The sequence below is a fragment of the Pristis pectinata genome, chromosome 3 (genome assembly GCF_009764475.1).
Source record: "Pristis pectinata isolate sPriPec2 chromosome 3, sPriPec2.1.pri, whole genome shotgun sequence".
Taxonomy (NCBI): Eukaryota; Metazoa; Chordata; class Chondrichthyes; order Rhinopristiformes; family Pristidae; genus Pristis; species Pristis pectinata.
Genome location: NC_067407.1, coordinates 23003849 through 23021491, shown reverse-complemented (window position 1 = coordinate 23021491; position 17643 = coordinate 23003849). Strand labels below are relative to the sequence as shown.

The 17643-nt window shown below is 39.3% G+C and overlaps 1 protein-coding gene across 3 annotated transcripts in view; it reads left to right on the top strand.

Annotated features, from left to right (window-relative positions):
* Window positions 1-17643, top strand: part of usp24 (ubiquitin specific peptidase 24) — a 169807-nt gene that overhangs the window by 118802 nt on the left and 33362 nt on the right. For all 3 annotated transcript variants that reach the window (XM_052010648.1, XM_052010647.1, XM_052010646.1), the window contains exons 50-56: window positions 2196-2337; window positions 2800-2950; window positions 6310-6405; window positions 7707-7810; window positions 10639-10752; window positions 12479-12575; window positions 13711-13827. In XM_052010648.1, the coding sequence (XP_051866608.1) occupies window positions 2196-2337; window positions 2800-2950; window positions 6310-6405; window positions 7707-7810; window positions 10639-10752; window positions 12479-12575; window positions 13711-13827 (821 nt within the window). The remainder of the gene's footprint in view (window positions 1-2195; window positions 2338-2799; window positions 2951-6309; window positions 6406-7706; window positions 7811-10638; window positions 10753-12478; window positions 12576-13710; window positions 13828-17643) is intronic.

Genomic DNA, 17643 nt, shown 5'->3' with positions numbered 1-17643 from the left:
TGAGTTTGTTTTCCTCTTGTAAACTAACAATTCTTTTGAATGATACTTTGGGCTGATGGGCAGTGGTGGAAAGCCAAAGTAGGAAAGAAACATGAACTCTAATTGTTTGTCAGTGAAAGGCAGATTATGAGAGGTACAAAGCATTAAAGCCAGTTTGTTTTGGCAAATTGTTAAATATTCAAAAATTTTAGCAGGGTGGAGATGGGATAGCATTGGACCACTGGGGTCAAAGGCAAAGTATGTTCAAGTTCAAGTTACATAAATGAACTGGAACATGGGGCCCTATTGGAATCCTCTGAAGGAAAAGACTTTGGTATGTGTTGGGTGGGGGGGTGAGGGGGGAATTAGCTGAAGTGAATGTAAAGCTGTAAACCAGGCAAGAAGTATAAATGTCAAAGCCATTCTGCTCTCAGTTGGTAGAATTAATGATTTGATCAGAGTCGGTAGCAACTTTTAGTTGCAGGAAGTAGTCAATTTGCACCTGAAATTACTACTATTATTCCAGTTATTTTCACTTCCCCCTGTTCTACACATTATGTCTATACAGTTGTGCAGAGGAATCACCCATTCACCAAAAAAAGTGGAGGGACTTCACCTTGAATGCTTTTTTTTTCACACTCCCAGAACAATATTCCTCTAGGTCCGTTAACTAATGATTGCAATTTTGCAGAATTGCAAACCATGGAAAGATATATAAACTAACGGGAGTAGCCCAGTTTCCTACCTGAATGTCAACACTGGTTTCTGTCTAAACTACAGAAACATAGATTTCTCTTTGCAATATGTTGGTTAAATAAAAAGGCAGTTCTTCTGTTTATGAATGGTTACGAAAATAATTACCAGGACATCAAGGATCCTAAACAAAGCTGAACTGGAGATCAGAAAATACTACCCAGTCATTGAAGTCATTGTTGTGCTTGTTAGTGACTAATCATTTCTGTCCCAGAATGTTATTTTGGGAAATGTCTCAGGACTCAACTAATTAGCTGATGATCAGTTTCCATTTCCATTATGTGGTCAAAAGTGAACTGTTGATGATTGCTAAGGTTTCAGTTTTATGAAGTTGTCCATTTCCCTATGCATCAAAGCCCATGCAGCAACGTATTTGGAGACACAAGATACTGCAGATGCTTTAATCTGGAGTAAAGAAACTGCTGGAGGAACTTGGCAGGTTCTGATATGGGGTCTCGACCTGAAATGTCAACCATCCTAGCAGTTCAGGTTTTTTGCTCCAGCAATATATGTGGATTGATAAGCGACAAAGTGCCAAGAAATGAACCACCTCGGCGTAGCCAAATTCTTGATGCTTACTCACAGCTGGCTCAATATCATAGAATCCTTCAATTAAAAGCGTTATAAAAGCACCCTCAGGGATACAAAGTGGCTTGTGGCAACAGTACAATAACTAGGAAAGAGCAACAAATTCCATCTTTGCCTGTAGCGATACACCTCATTGAATTAAAAATTACAGAAGTGACCAAAACCAAAAATTATAGCATGTTAAACTCAAAGAAAATTTTGTTAATGCCTTAGTCATTAAAAAAAACTTTGCATTTTTAATTATTTTAGGTAGCACTTTTAAACCAAAAAAAACCATAAGTTTAAATGAATGTAACAACTATTCATGACCAGTTCTGGTCGCCTCATTATAGGAAGGACGTGGAAGCATTGGAAAGGGTGCAGAGGAGATTTACCAGGATGCTGCCTGATTTAGAGAGTATGCATTATAAGGAGAGACTAAGGGAGCTAGGGCTTTACTCTTTGGAGAGAAGGAGGATGAGAGGCAACATGATAGAGGTATACAAAATATTAAGAGGAATAGATAGAGTAGACAGCCAGCACCTCTTTCCCAGGGCACCAATGCTCAAGACAAGGGGGCATGGCTTTAAAGTAATGGGTGGGAAGTTCAAGGGAGATATCAGAGGAAGGTTTTTTACCCAGAGAGTGGTTGGGGCATGGAATGCTCTGCCTGGGGCGGTGGTGGAGGCAGATACATTGGTCAAGTTCAAGAGATTGTTAGATAAGCATATGGAGGAATTTAAATTAGAGGGATATGTGGGGGGAAGGGGTTAGATAGTTTTTAGGTGAGGTTTAAAGGTCGGTGCAACATTGTGGGCTGAAGGGCCTGTATTGTGCTGTACTTTCTATGATTCTAAGATTATATTTTTTAGAGATGATTATTTTCTTTTTTTAAGCAAACCCTTATCCTGAAGTCCGCCGCAGGTATTGGAATGCCTACATGTTATTTTACCAGCGAATGTTAGACCAAAATTCTCCAGTTTTACCAAAGAAAAGTCGAGTTAGTGTTGTTCGACAGGAGGCAGAGGACTTATCCTTGTAAGTAATGAGCACTCCACAAATTTGTGGCCTTGTTAATATTTCTTCTGTAATTCTGCCTAATCACACTTCCCCTTTTGTCAGTTCAGTGTTTTACCCCCTTATTTCTTAAAAGTTACCTATACCAAGTACCCAACTCATGAATTAAACTAAATTCTTATGCAAAATACTGCAAATTCCTTGTATTGTCATTTTTCTCCCACTGGTACTTCACTTCACCCCAGTGGAAGGTCACCTACCTGAAATTTAGCTTTTCCTGATTTTCCTTTATTTTCATCATCTGCAACATTTTGTGTATCAAATGATTTTGTGGACTTTATTTTCTAAAATATAAGATGCCGTAATTTTTATTTATAGTCCGCTTTCTTGTTTAATAGGGGATTGTGATTGCTGTTAGTGCTTAACCCTGACTCACTTGCTTTTTTATATATCTGAAGAAAAATCTTCTGTTGTTTTGGGTAGATCTGCACCCTCTTCACCTGAAGTTTCACCCCAGTCATCCCCTCGTCCTCACAGACCAAACAATGACCGCCTTTCATTGTTGACCAAACTGGTAAGGAAGGGAGAAAAGAAGGGACTCTTTGTGGAAAAATTGCCAGCCAGGATTTACCAGGTAAGACGCTAATCACTGAAGCAATCATAATATTCAACTGAAGAGAAAGATCGTAAGACCTTTTGTCAGTATGCAGTCGAGGTTTGGGGAAAGTTAATTGATGTTATGCTTTGTGGCTTTCCTGAGGTTAGCTGTTTGTACAAGCAACTCTCCCATTTTCTTTTCTGGTATCTTAGTAAACGATAAAGAATCCCACAAATTTCACCCAAGAACACTTCAACTATGCAGATAAAGGGAGATTTGAATTTATATAGCACCTTTCACAATCTCATTTATCCTAAAGCACTTTATTACTAATGAAATGTCTTATGAAGTATCATTGCTTTTGTATCAAGAAGGATATGTATCTCTCTACCAATCATTGATTGCACCAGACAAGATGATTTACAAAGGTGTTGCCAGCTATTAGGAAGGATTGGGGAAACTTGGGTGTTTTCTTTGGAACAGGAGACACTGAGAGAGGGAGAGACATAATTGAAGTGTCTAAAATTATGAGGATCTTGGATAGAGTAAATTTGAAGGATCTATTTCTCTTAGCCAAGGGTTCAAAAAACCAAGGGAGAAAGATAGAAAGAGTAGAGATGACAAAAATGCTTTCACCCAGATAGTGATAGGGATCTGGACTTGCTGCCTGAAAGGATAGCAAAGGCAGAAACACTCTTCACATTTTAAGTGTTCTTGATGACCCATCACCTGCAGGGATATGGCCTAGTGCTGCAGGGTGGGATTGGATGCCATCTTCTAACTCGTACAATTCTATTTTTCCAATACTATGCTTATTAATCATCACTAGTTTTTAAAATTATCACACCTGTTTTCAAATCTTTCTGTGGTCAAGGCTATTCCTGTCTCTCTAATTTCATCCAGCACTGTAATCCCTCAGAATATCGATACTCTAATTCCGGCCACATGTTTATCTCCAAGTTTAACACTCTGCTTTTAGCAGCATTATTTCAGTTTCCATGGTCTTAAGTTCTGAGATCTCCCCCCCCCCCCCCTTATATATTTAAAAAAAAACTCTCTACTTCATCACCTCGTCGCCTTTTAAGATGTTTCTTTGAACTTGCCTCTGCTGAAGCCTTGGTCATCTGTCCTTGTGAGATTTGCTGACAGTTTTTATTAATGTACTTGAGCTTTAGGACAATTTGATATGTTAAATGATACATTTGATACCTTCCACAATTTTAGAGTATAGCCCCCCCCCCCCCTTTTGCCCCCCCTTACCTCCTGCCTCAGCTATTACTGCAATGCAGAGGTAATATTGGGAGTTAATATTAAGTAGAAGCAGCCATTCTACCCAACTGTGATTCTGTTGGTGTTTATGCTCCAGATTAGGTCCTACCCAACCTCATCTGATATCATAGGCATAACTTCTGTACTTTGCCAAGTGATTATTTTGCTCATCTTTTAAATGCCTCAATTACCCTTGTAGTAGCGATATTCTGGGATAAAAAGTTTTTTTTCCTGAATTCCTATTGGATGTTTAATGACTTATTTATTCCCCCTATCTTTTGGTTGCTCAATCTCATGGATTAGAAATTAATGTGATATTTTTCTGTTTCACTACAAACAAAACCATTTTTGTAAGAGACCAATTGTTCCCTATAAACTAAAGAATAGGCTTAACAGCAAAACACCTGTTGCTATTTTTCCTGGAACTGAACAATTACCCATGTATTCTGCTTGCACTGGTTCCCACATCCTTTTGCAGATTCCAGAATGTGGAACTTGGACCATGGCTTTGAAATGTTGATCACGTTTACTAACAAAGTAACATCATTGCGAAGTGAAGTAATTAAGAAGTATTGCTATTTGGAATATTTAATAAAAATAACTGGTGTCTCTTGTATTACAATTGGACTCAATAACTTAAAGTTTGCTGCATCACCTCCACCACAGTCTCTCTTGGCTCTCTTCTTTCTAGGAAGGCTGAGAATCTGGCAGAGGCTCTGATTTCCTGATGTGCCATTTGAAAATCTTGAGAAATTTGACCGGACAAACAAACATCCATTTAAAACTAAAACAGAATTACCAATAAAACTTACTGTAAACAATGTAATGTGTTTGAATTAAATGACTTGATCTCTACCAAAGCAAATAAAGTACATCAAAACCATTTGAGGAACTATAAGGTGCTATCTTGTTAAAGAGCAAGACTAACAATAAATGTCTTCATTATCAAGGTCTTTCTCAATTAAACTATTAGATACTTCCATCTAATATGCAACTCATAAGCCAGTGAATTTCTGTACTTGAATCTGGTCTAATTACAGAAAGAAACCAATAATATAATGCAGGTTTGACAAAGGAATTTCCTTGCGAGGGTGGGTGAGATTTTAGAAATTTATTCTATGTAAACATGTATTTATAGAAATTGCCTCTTAAATAGCAAAGGTTATTTAATTTTCCAGACACTGTAATAATGAAGCCACATTTTGTTGCTGCATTAATTGGTTAAGTATCTCAAATTACTGTAGCTGTTGGTATTGGTTTATTATTGTCACTTGTACTGAGGTACAGTGAAAATCTTGTTCTACATGCCAATCGTACAGGTCAATTCATTATACACAGTACAGTTACATTGAGTTAGTACAGAGTCCATTGATGTAGTACAGGTTAAAAACAATAACAGTACAGATTAAAGAGTCACAGCTACAGAGAGAGTGCAGTGCAATAAGGTGCAAGGTCACAACAAGGTAGATCGTGAGGTCATAGTCCATCTCATTGTATAAGGAAACTGTTCAATAGTCTTATCACAGTGGGGTAGAAGCTGTCCTTAAGTTTGGTGGTACATGCCCTCTGGTTCCTGTATCTTCTACCCGATGGAAGAGAAGAGAGAATGACCCAGGTGCCTGGGGTCTTTGATTATGCTGGCTGCTTTACCAAGACAACAAGAGGTAAAGACAGTGTCCAAGGAGGGGAGGCTGGTGTCTGTAATGCGCTGGGCTGCATCCACAACTCTCTGCAGTTTCTTGCGGTCCTGGGCAGAGCAGTTGCCATACCAAGCTGTGATACATCCAGATAGGATGTTTTCTGTGGTGCATCAGTAAAAGTTGGTGAGAGTCATAGGGGACAAGCCAAATTTCTTTAGCCTCCTGAGGATGTAGAGGCGCTGGTGAGCTTTCTTGGCTGTGGCATCTACGTGATATGACCAGGACAGGCTGTTGATGTTCACTCCCAGGAACTTGAAGCTCTCAACCCTCTCTACCTCAGCACCATTGATGTAGACAGGTGCATGTACACCGCCCCCTTTCCTGAAGTCAATGACCAGCTCTTTTGTTGACATTGAAGGAAAGGTTATCATGACACCATTCCACTAAGCTCACTATGTACAACTCTTTTTCTTTTGCCTTTAATAGATGGTACGAGATGAGAACTTGAAATTCATGAAAAACAGAGATGTTTTCAACAGTGACTACTTCAGTTTCATGCTTTCTTTGATTTCACTCAATGCAGTAAGTGTCAGGTGCTGTTTGGGAGATCGGTCTGTGTAGTTGTGACATTACTTGGGAATGAGATGGTTTGCACCCAATTGTTCTAATTCACAATTTTTGGTGTACCTTTTACAAGTGTTCAATTCTAAAAGTTGACTTCTTTGGGTCATCCCATATTATTGCAAGTCTTCACAATATTCTCCAAGTATATTTTAGTACGCTGCAGGGGAAACACAAGAATGTCATCCAGTTTCCAATGTTATCAGCTAGGTTGGGAAAGAGTCAATTACTCAGACTAAAAGAGGATACATGGTTACCTGGCGATCTCCTCCTAAAATGAACTTGCTGCACAAAGCCTTGTCTGACCTCAATAACAAGGCCCTGATTGGTGGCAGGCCTTTCATAGCTTAAAACCTGCCACATTGTAGGAGAGCAGAGTGGAGTGGGGGTGAACAGAACTCGCCCTGCCCATGAGTCAGCTTTTTTAAAAAAAAGCTGATATCTGGTGAAATGCACTGAGCTGATCTTGAAGCACTAAGTGGTAATCAATGAATTGATTCAGTAAAGCTTAATACACTACAACATATGGTTTCATCCATTCCAAAATCAAAGTTTCATTAGATAGAACTTTACATTTGAGTCAAATTTTCTGGGTTCTTGGGGCTGAAAATTCAATTAGCTACTGACATAGACCAGCAGTGCTAGAGCTGCTACCTTTTGAATCAACACTCAAATGTAAATTGTAGATGAAGTTGAATGGATGCTAAAAAACCAATGGAAGCATTGTAACGAATTGGAAGTCAAACACCACACAAAACCTTGCCGCACATGCTTAACTGTTGGGTTTACCAGTGTTTTAAAAATAACAAACTGTTTGTGAAACAGGATCAATCAGTAGGCACGTTAGATTTTTATGAATTCAGTACTTTGCGCTAGTTTCACCTTTTGATTGTTTTGTCTTCAGAAATATTTGTGGCAAATTAAATGCTAAGCCACATGTTTTAAATCAAAGTATCATACTATTCTTCATGAGCAATATGTCAGGTACATGTCATTAACTTATGTCGGCAGTGAATAATAGACAGGATGTAAAACCACTGTTTGTCTTATGGATGTGGTATACCAAGTTGACGCAAGACTAGTGCCCCGACGAAAGCCCATGTTTACATGTTTTAGCAAATAACAGAAGCTTACCAAAACTATTTAGAGACACATGCAGTGTTTGTTGCCTCTAGAACAAGTGTTCAAATTTCACCCATATTCTAATTTGTGAGCAATTTACATTCCCTTGTTTTTCTGTCTGATATTCTTTTGTTCCATAGACTAAACTGAAGCATCCAATGTACCAATCCATGGCAAAGATTGGCATGAAGCTTGCCATCCAGTTTCTCTTTCAAACCTATTTGCGAACCAAGAAAAAACTCAGGTATGAAATTAAGAAACAACTTATTCAAGTAAAGGCACAGCTTTAGTTTATTTTCTTACCTCCCCTAACATTTACGCAGAAATAGGATCATCAGTTAGTGAGCAGGAATACTTTTCCCTCCACCTTCTTAACCACAAGGTTTTCTGGACTAGTCTACAATGCTGTCTGCTGTGCTTAACTGGAGTTTGAATGTAGTGCTGATACATAGGAATCGGTACCATACCACTTGTCGTAAAGGAGATCAATTTTATGTTTTGTTATCTCCAGTTTGTTCATGACATGAAGTCAAAAGTCAGATATGAAACAGGAACCAGGTTGTAAAAGAAACAAACTGCTGGAAGGACTCTGGATCAAGCAATATCTGCAGGGGCAAAGGGATTGTCGACTTTTCTGGTCAAGACCCTGGATCAGCCCTAAGTTCTTCCAGCAGTTTTTTGCTTCAGATTCCAGCATCTGCAGTCTCTTCTATCTTCAGGAATTTCTTTATTTCTCATTGTACTGTTGCAACAACAACACAACAAGATTACGATGGCACTCCCTTGCCTAATAAAAACCAAAACAGTAAATTGATAAGAGCAATTATAACTATAAAATAAAACAAACATACTTACACAAATATAATGTATAAAAAAATAAAAAGGCAGTGTGCAAATGAACCATGATAATAATGATAATCAGCAGCATATCAATATATTAAATTACACAATGATGAGTGCAGCCGGTAAAGGGGGGAAGACATAGTACGTGTATGTATGTATAGGAGGTGTCAGTCCATGTTCAACAATTTAACAGCTTTGGGGGGAAAAAGCTGTGTTTCAGTCTTGTAGTGTGTGCATATATTATAATGTACATTGCAGATGAACGTTCAGTAATTGGAAGGTCCATGCATTGATACACACACTGGTCAGCCATTTTAATTCCACATCCCATTCCCACACCGACATGTCTGTCCATGGCCTCCTTCACTGCCAGGTCAAGGCTAAACGGAAATTAGAGGAACAAATCCTGATATTCTGCCTGGGCAGTCTCCAACCTGGCAGCATGAACATCATGGTAACCTGTGTTAACCACTTCTTTCCCCACCCCCCTCCATCCCTTCTCTTCTCCCCCCGCCCCCATTTTTCTTTTCTCTCTCCTCCTGATCCAACTGGCCCCTGTCATCCTAACTCTTTCCCTTGCCCCACCCTCTCCGTCTGCCCATCACCCACACACTCCTCCCACCAGTTCCCCTCCCCACCTCCCTCTCTATTTCATGTTCTACAGTCCTCTCCTATCAGATTCCATCATCTTCAGCCCTTTGCCACTTCCACCTATCACTTCCCAGCTTCTGACATCATTCCCATTCTCCTCCCTCCCTCATCTGCCTATTGCTCCCCCTCACCTGGATCCACCTATCCACCCAGCTCTTGCTCCACCCCTCATTTATACTGGCCATCTCCCCTCTTTCCAGTCCAGATGAAGGGTTTGACGCAAAACGTCAACTGTCCATTTCCCTCCATAGATGCTGCCTGACCTGCTGAGTTCCTCAAGCACTTTGTGTGTTTGCATTAGAAACAAATGCTATTTGAAGTATTTCAAAGGGGGTAAAATATACAGTATTTCATTGAAAATGTTGTGGCTTTTTATTCATTAACACAAAATGTTGAGCTCATCTAATCTGCATTTAAAACTTTACCAAATAAAAGTTTTTATTATTTGGTGAATCATTCCAAATGTTATCACTCTTGAAGTTTTCATAGGCTGCCAGGGTAGCAGCATGTGAAGTATAGTCCACATGTGTGCAGATCTGTGGAACATGTAAAATTTCAGGGAATCTGCATTTTGCCTGTCCATTTTACACCAATACAAAGCCAAAGGAGAGAGTTATAATGTTTGTTTTCAGAGCCTGTTTCATTGTTGTCCTACATCCTGTGCTGTATTTCTGAATGTGAATCACCACCACTGAAGGAAGTTGATACTCCAAGAAATTTCCTTGGCTTGTAATTTATTCTTTGTCTTCCTCATTGCACAGTTTATGTTAGAGCAAGCAAAGAAAATAAGTATTTGCTTTCCCCAATTCCAAAGAGTTTTAAATCGTAGTTACCTACTGTTGCAGCTAATTTGAATGCTCTCCCTTTGTGAATCGCATTGCACATTAATAAATGTCAAACTTGCATAGTTGTCTTCTTTTAAATTACTTTAAATTTTAATCAAAAGTTTGGAGTCCATCGAGGTGGCATGCAACATGTTTGAGGCAGGAAAAATCATCACATCGTATGTTTGCTGTTTTGTTTACTAATTCCTCCATCTTCATTATCATGTCTTGAATTGAACTAGTATTAAACTTCCATGGTTGATAGAATTCTTCCAAGTAGCCAATAGTGGAAATTCTTAATATCCATTTTTTAATCTAAGTAGCACTCATTAAAATTTATGTCCTTGAATCTGGAGAACAATATATCATCCTAGTTGTCTAGAATTTGTATGTGTTTCAAAAACTTCCATATAACAATATGTTAGTAATGCTGTTACACCTTGGACTGTCGGGTGGAGAGGCTGGGTTTCCACTGAGTCTCCAACTTCAAATTGGATGGCCTTTGGCCAAGAAATTTTAAAGTGAAGAATATTTCCTTTAGAAAGCTACATTTCTATTCCTGATGTAAATTGAGCATTGTAGAGGCGGTGTGCCTGCATTTGTTTCAGTGTGTCGCCCCTCTGGTTGCCAACCACACCAGGTGGCATCAGATGTGACCTTTTTCTATGATGAGCTGACTCTTGATGATTAGGTTTCAAGGTAGTTGGTATAGTGAGCTTCCAGTATAAGAGGATTCTGATTTTTATTTTAACAGGGTGGATACAGGAGAATGGATAACCCTCATCGAGAGGTTGCTTACAAGCAGTTGTGATGCCTGTCAATGGCTAATTGAATTCCTAGTTGGGTCTGAGGGTCGAGAACTGATAAAGTGAGTCAAAAACATAAGCTTCTAATCCAAGAATTTTGATTTATATGTTCATTACTTTTGATTCATTAAGGAGAACCATGGAATTGTTAATTTCAAACTGTCATAGGTAAATGGATAGATGACAAGTCTCTTAAAATTGCACTGCTCCCAAGTTAGAAATTCTATATCAAAGCAGCAAATGCAACACTGGGTCAGACGACATCTATGGAAAACTAATATTTCATGTTAATGAATTTGCATCAAAGCTGATGAAATTTAAAATCTAATGAAAGGACTGCTAATGTTAATTTTGATTCTATTTTTCTCTCCACTGTTGCTGCCTGATCTGATCATTTGCAGCATTTTCTGCTTTTATTTTGTATTTTAATGTGGACATTATGCTTATTGTTTCAAATTTTGTAAAGTAAAAAACCAACTGCAATCAAAGATCAGGTTTCCAACTAAATGCCTGAGCATTCTTCTTGTGAGTTTGAGTGTAAATATTTAGCTGATACAAGGTGGAGTCTTATTACTGGAGGTGGTTCTTGAACATATTCAAGTGTATGATTGGCCCATTCACTCGCATGGTGACAATGAGCTAACATCAGCCCATCTCTGTTCAAAGACATGTAGACTAATCTTTCAAAAAGGGGTGGGGACAGGATGTGTGTGTATTGCAAACTAGCTAAGGCATGTTATTAAACAATACATTTGAAAGTAAACGTATCCTGACCTATTTGACACTTTTAGATCTTAGCTTTTCCGAGTTTTGTGGTATACTGCTATATTTTACATTTTACAGTACATAAGTCATCAGTATCTGACATATTCCACTAAAGCACTTAATCCTGTGAGTTTCAGCAGCTTTAGGTATATTTGATTGAATAGGAATGAAATCAAAACTTGCTGTTCCTGAAGCTTCATGTCACATCCGTGTGTGACCCAAACAGACCAAATTCCTGGTCACCCTTGCTCTGTGTATTCTAAGATCTGGCATAACAAATCAAGTGAAAAGTAAGAGTGCTTTACTCTGCACCAGTGAAGTGCCTCAAACAGAACTTCAGATGAGGATCTATGATTACTGCTAAATGAATCTTTTGTACATTAATAACATTGGTGACAATATTTTAATGACATTTCACTTATTGGTAACCTGACTTACATCCACCATCCAGATGTCCAAAATCTTTTTATGAATCGTTAATTGCCTTTACATCTTTTAGGTTCTTATTGTTCCATTAGATTATTTTGTATAAAACCATCTGAAAATTTATTTAAACAATGAAGGCAATGTGAAGGGAAGGAAGAGTATAGAAACTGGGGTCAAAGAGGAGATTACACAGTCGTAACTATCCACTTCTGCTGATATCTCCTGTTCTTCCACACAATGCATGTGCCCCTGTTTTGCTCTGCATTGGCTTAAGCTTGCAATAAATCTAATATATCACTGTCCTTTTTCCTGGATCTCATTTACCTACACTCTTTAAAAGCTAATAATACAAATTCATGAATAGTGATTTTCAAAGGGGAGACTGTCCCCTATTCCCTGTCCTCTCTGTCCAGCTCTTCCCTTGCCCCATCATGTATTCCACTTGCTCCATTTCTCCATCTTTCTAATAGAAATTAGGTAATTTCTATTGATTCTTATGTTTTTGATTAGGTTATAAAAGAGTAATAAACAAAAATGTGAAACAAACGTAACGTACTGCACTTTGCTTTTCTCTGCATGTGTATGTATGCCCACAAGGATTTTCCTTCTGGAGTGCACTGTTCGAGAGGTCAGAGTCACTGTTGCTACCATTCTAGAAAAAGCCCTCGAGAGTGCTCTGCTTTATCAGGAAAAGGTTAGTAAATGGCGTGTGTGGAAAAACTGAGTGGTAAATGGTTACATTGCACACACTTTTGCCTAAAATCTCATCTTGTATGTTCCCAAATTGGTTCAATGTTAGCATAATATCTGTTCGATTGTCCTAACCCCCAATTATGGATTGATTTATTAAAAGTTCTGGCAAGGAGTTATTGCTTATCAAAATGTTAAATAATTGAAAATAATGAGCAAATGCATTTTGTTGCTTTGCATGTTTTATCTTGCCGGTTTCATAATTTTTCCAACCTAAGCAAAACAAAAGTCTTTAACTTCCTAGTATGAAATTAATTTTTTTGTTTAAGCTCAAAGGTGTAGAATATCTTTACTGAAGAATGACAAAGCTACACCTATTTAAAGTCTGTGCTGGCATTGTTTATTCCAAGATTAATATTGCTTACCCTAAACATCATCAACAGCTGTAGAACACTTGCCTTCAATGAGGTTTCAACAAAACTTACTGTAGTGATATTATATAGCAAAGGGAAGTTTTAACTGATTCACATTGTACTACATTTAACATTACAAACTCGTTCAGCACTGCTAACTGGCCAATAAAACTCTCATTTCACACTGAGAGCTCATCCCACACTTGCTCACCACACATCAGAATGTTGGAGCTCAGGGTGGAAGGGGAGGAGGGAAGGAGGATAGATGAGAGTTTGGGAGTTGGGGGAACTGAAGATTAGGGGGAGTAAAACATGGGAGAGTGGGTGATTTTTGGGCTGATCCTGGCCATACCTACAGATGGTGTAGCCCAGTATAGCGGAGGTCATGTCATGTGCAAAGGCACAAATCCTTGCATCTAGACATTTGTGTACACTGCATCTGTTTTGTTCCCTGCAAATGGACAAAACCTAACGATTTTCTATGCCTCTGCATCCTAATCATGTATGTGGTCCACACCAAATGCCTTGTATCAGACCAGGATCATCATCATAAAATAAGTTTGCCAGCCCTGTATTAGATATCTGAAAGGATAAAGAAATGATGTGGAGCATTATGGATTATCTTTTGTTACATTCTTGGCCATTTTTCCACGTATATTTAACAATTTGATGTGTACTTTAATTGTTACCATGTCTTGAAAGTCCCTAAAGAAAATGTTTGTTCAGCTGAAAGGATTGGACCAGCTGCTGGAAGTGCTGCTTGGCTTACTGGACAAGGATGTAGCCGAAAATTGCAAAAACTGTTCCCAGTACTTCAACCTCTTCAACAACTTTGTGCAAAAGGTAAAATATGTTCTTTGTCTATTTTGTGCTGTCAAAAGAAAATAAGTGAATGTCTCACAATATAACCTAACACTAGTATCAAGCCAGGGGATCAACCCTGGTTCAGTGAGGAATGCAGAAGGGATACCATGAGTACCACCAGGAGTAACCTGCTGAAGATGCAACACAGGACTTGCATGTGTGCTGAACAGCATGGAGTTGGAGCCAAGTGATCCACAACCAACAGATCTGATCAAAGCTCTGCCGTTCTGCCACATCAATTCATAAATGGTAGTGGATGATTAATCTACTAATAAGAGATGGTGGTAGACACAAAGTAACTGTTTAATTTTTTTCAAGTCCATGACTCATTGAAAGTGACTACACAGGTAGATAGGGTGGTTAAGAAGGCTTATGGAATGCTTGCATTTATTAATCGAGGTATTGAGTATAGGAGTCAAGAAGTTCTCCATAGAACTCTGGTTATGCTGCATTTAGAGTATTGCTTGCAATTCTGGTCACCTCACTATAGGAAAGATGTCGAGGCTTTAGAGAGGGTGCAGAGGAGTTTTACTGGGATGCTGCCTGGATTAGAGGTCATGTGCTATCAGGAGAGGCAGGACAAACTTGGGCTCTTTTCTCTGGAGCGGCGGAGGCTGAGAGGTGATCTGTTGGAAGTGCATAAAATTTTGAGGGGCATAGATAGGGTGGACAAACAATATCTTTTTCCTATTATTGAGCGATCCAGTACCGGGGGCATACATTTAAGGTGAGAGGGGGTAGGTTCAGAACAGACGTGAGGGGTATGTTTTTTTTTACTGAGAGAGTGCTGGATGCCTGGAATGCGTTGCCTGGTAGGGTGGTGGAGGCAAATTCATTGGGGACTTTTAAGAGGGGATTGGATGGGCACATGAATGAGAGGAAAATAGAGGGATATAGGCATTAGCTATGAAGGGATTAGCCATGTCAGCACAACATTGTGGGCCGAAGGGCCTGTTCTATACTGTTCTATGTTCTAATTCTTCTGTCATTACTTTATTTCCCATTGTAAATTCTTCTGCCCTTTCTGTTAAGGGACCAACATTTAACCTTGCTTCTGGCCCTGATGTGGAAAATTGCCTTGGAAAGTCCAGTTCTCAAAATGGGACTAATCTGATTCTGCTAAATACTCTCCATTCATCTCATAATCATCAGCAATACACTGTCATCAATGATGCTATCAAGTGGCATTTACTGTCTTATAAGCTGCTAACTGATCACCACTTTGGATTTAGCCAGGATCTCATAGGTCCAGACTTATCAGTCTTGGTCCAAGATACACTCAATTGGTTCACTCAATTGGTACTGAATTCCAGAAGTAAAGTGAAAATGACTGTCCTCGTGGCTGTATTTAACCAGTGGCAGCATCAAGGTGCCTTAGTAAAGCTGAAGCTGATAGTAATCAAGAAGGTACTGGCTAGAGCCATGCCTACCACAAAGGAAGATGGTTACATTTGTTGGGGGTCCAACATTTCAGGATACTGCTGCAGGAGTTCCTCGGCTGTGTCCAATCATCAGCGTCAGTGATCTTCACGCAAGGAGTCTTCACCAGTAACTGCACAGTGTTCATAACTCTTTGGTCAATGAAGCAGAGCATGCCTGCAGGCAGCAAGACTTGGTAACAAGTAATATTTGCATAAGGCAATGAATGTATCCAACAATGTGAAGCCTAAACACCTTTGATATTTAATAATACAGGCCATCTCCTGATTACAAACACCTGACTAGTGGACATATACAAACAAGCTGCCATAATATTGTTAAATTCAAAACTCCAGTGTATGTATATATACTCATTCCTATGAACTCCAGAACTATTTTCTTCTCTCTTCACTTTTAGTAATTGTTTCTTGTATGCTTTTGATGACCTTCATTTCAATACCATATAAGTATGTGTTGTGAGTGAGAAAACAAATTCGATGGGTCTCAAAAGCAAGGACTCTCTGAACACAGTCTGGCAGTAAAGGATTTTATTTGCGGGGTAAAAACACACACACACACACACACACACACACACACACACACACACACACACACACGAAAAACAATACGATACTGCCATCCCCTGACTCAGTGCAGGCATGGCCCTATGCTACTATGGACAGTAACTAAAACACTCCCAACCCTTAAACAGTACACACCTCACCAATGATTTCTCCAGCGCCATTCCATGGTACTCGGCCTGGAGTGAAGCAGGGTGATCCCTCGAAGATGGCAAAGAGAAGGAGAGGAGCACATGTGGCGCCCTCTAGAGGGCTGTGAGGTCCAGTTCAGGTAATTTACACAGGCCAGTGGTCAGGTGTGCGCTAATGGGTGGGGCGGAGCCAAACCTTGATTTGCAGTGGTGTGTCTTCTGACCAGGTAGTGGCCAGTGCTGTCACGTGACAGCCATGACCCTCCACAATACAATATGGTTACCACATCTAGTGATTTTTGTGTATTTTCCAACTTGCGGAACCCGTTCATTAGCCAGGGACAGCCTGTATTACCATTGCCAAGTTCCATATCATCATCATCATTCTGGAGTCACCATTACTAGAGAGTCAACTGTGGCTGCAGGAGCAGTTCAAAATCTAGGCATCCTGTGGGGAGTGACTTTCCTCCTGACAGCTCTTCCTGCCAGCTGCGAGGCAATGGTCAGGAATGAGATGGAATAGTCTGCAACAACCTGGATGAATGCAGCTCCAACAGCACTTGAAGTTTGATGCCATCGATGATAAAGAAGCTGACTTGAGTGGCACCTCATCCACCAAAATATGAGCACAATCACTCTACCACCAAGTTGTCATGGCTACAGTATGTACCATCTATAAAATACATTGCAGTTACTTTTCTCATTTTCCCAGACTGCAGTTCCCTAATCCACAGCCTTGATTATCAAGAAGGACAAGGGCAGCAGGTGAGAATGAGAGCACTGCAAGTTCTCCTCCAAGTTGCACACAATCCTGACTTGAAAATATATTGTTCCTTCATTGTCACTGGGTCTAATTCCAGACAGCACTTCCTTGTCCATCTATCCACCCATCCAACCAATAGCGTTGTGGGATTATCCTCCCTCAGTATTGCAGGTTTTCGAGAAGCTGGTTTGCCATCACCAAGTATTAAAAAATGCTGACCTTGCCAGAAGTGCCTGCATTCTGAAAACTAAATTTCCCACTGCCTGAAAGTCTTTATGTACCTTGGTGCAAAATTAGCCAGAATAAAAATTACCCAAAAGCATATTTTTCAAACTAGTTTCTACCAATTCAGAATCACTTGTATTTTTTTATATGTTAACAGCCTTGCGAGGAAAAAATGTTGAAGCTGTAAATGTGAAGAAAAATAACACTGGAATTTTTTATTGAAAAATTTTAGCATTTCAGCTGAATGTTGACCTCCATATATATTTTTAGAAAAAATATTGATTCTAAACATTTTCAGACTGTTAAGACTTTGCCTGCTTTCATAAAGAACTTTGTTTAATTATAAATAGGATGATGGCCTTCATTGCAAGTAGGATAGAACACATACCAAAGTTTTGCTGTGGCTGCACAGATGAGATTAAACCTGGAGTTCTGCATGTCATTTTGATCACCTTTTAGAGGAAGGATATACTTGCCTAAAAGGAGGTGCAGAAAAGCTTCATTAGTTGATTCCAGTTATGACTAGTGTGTCCCATGAGGAGAGATTAAGCTGCTTGGGCCAACACTGTGTAGAGTTTAACAGAATGAGAGTTGAAACTATTGAAATATACAGTACAAGATCCTGAAGGATGTATTCTGTAAAGAGGGAATCTAGACCTAGGGGCAAAGACTGGAT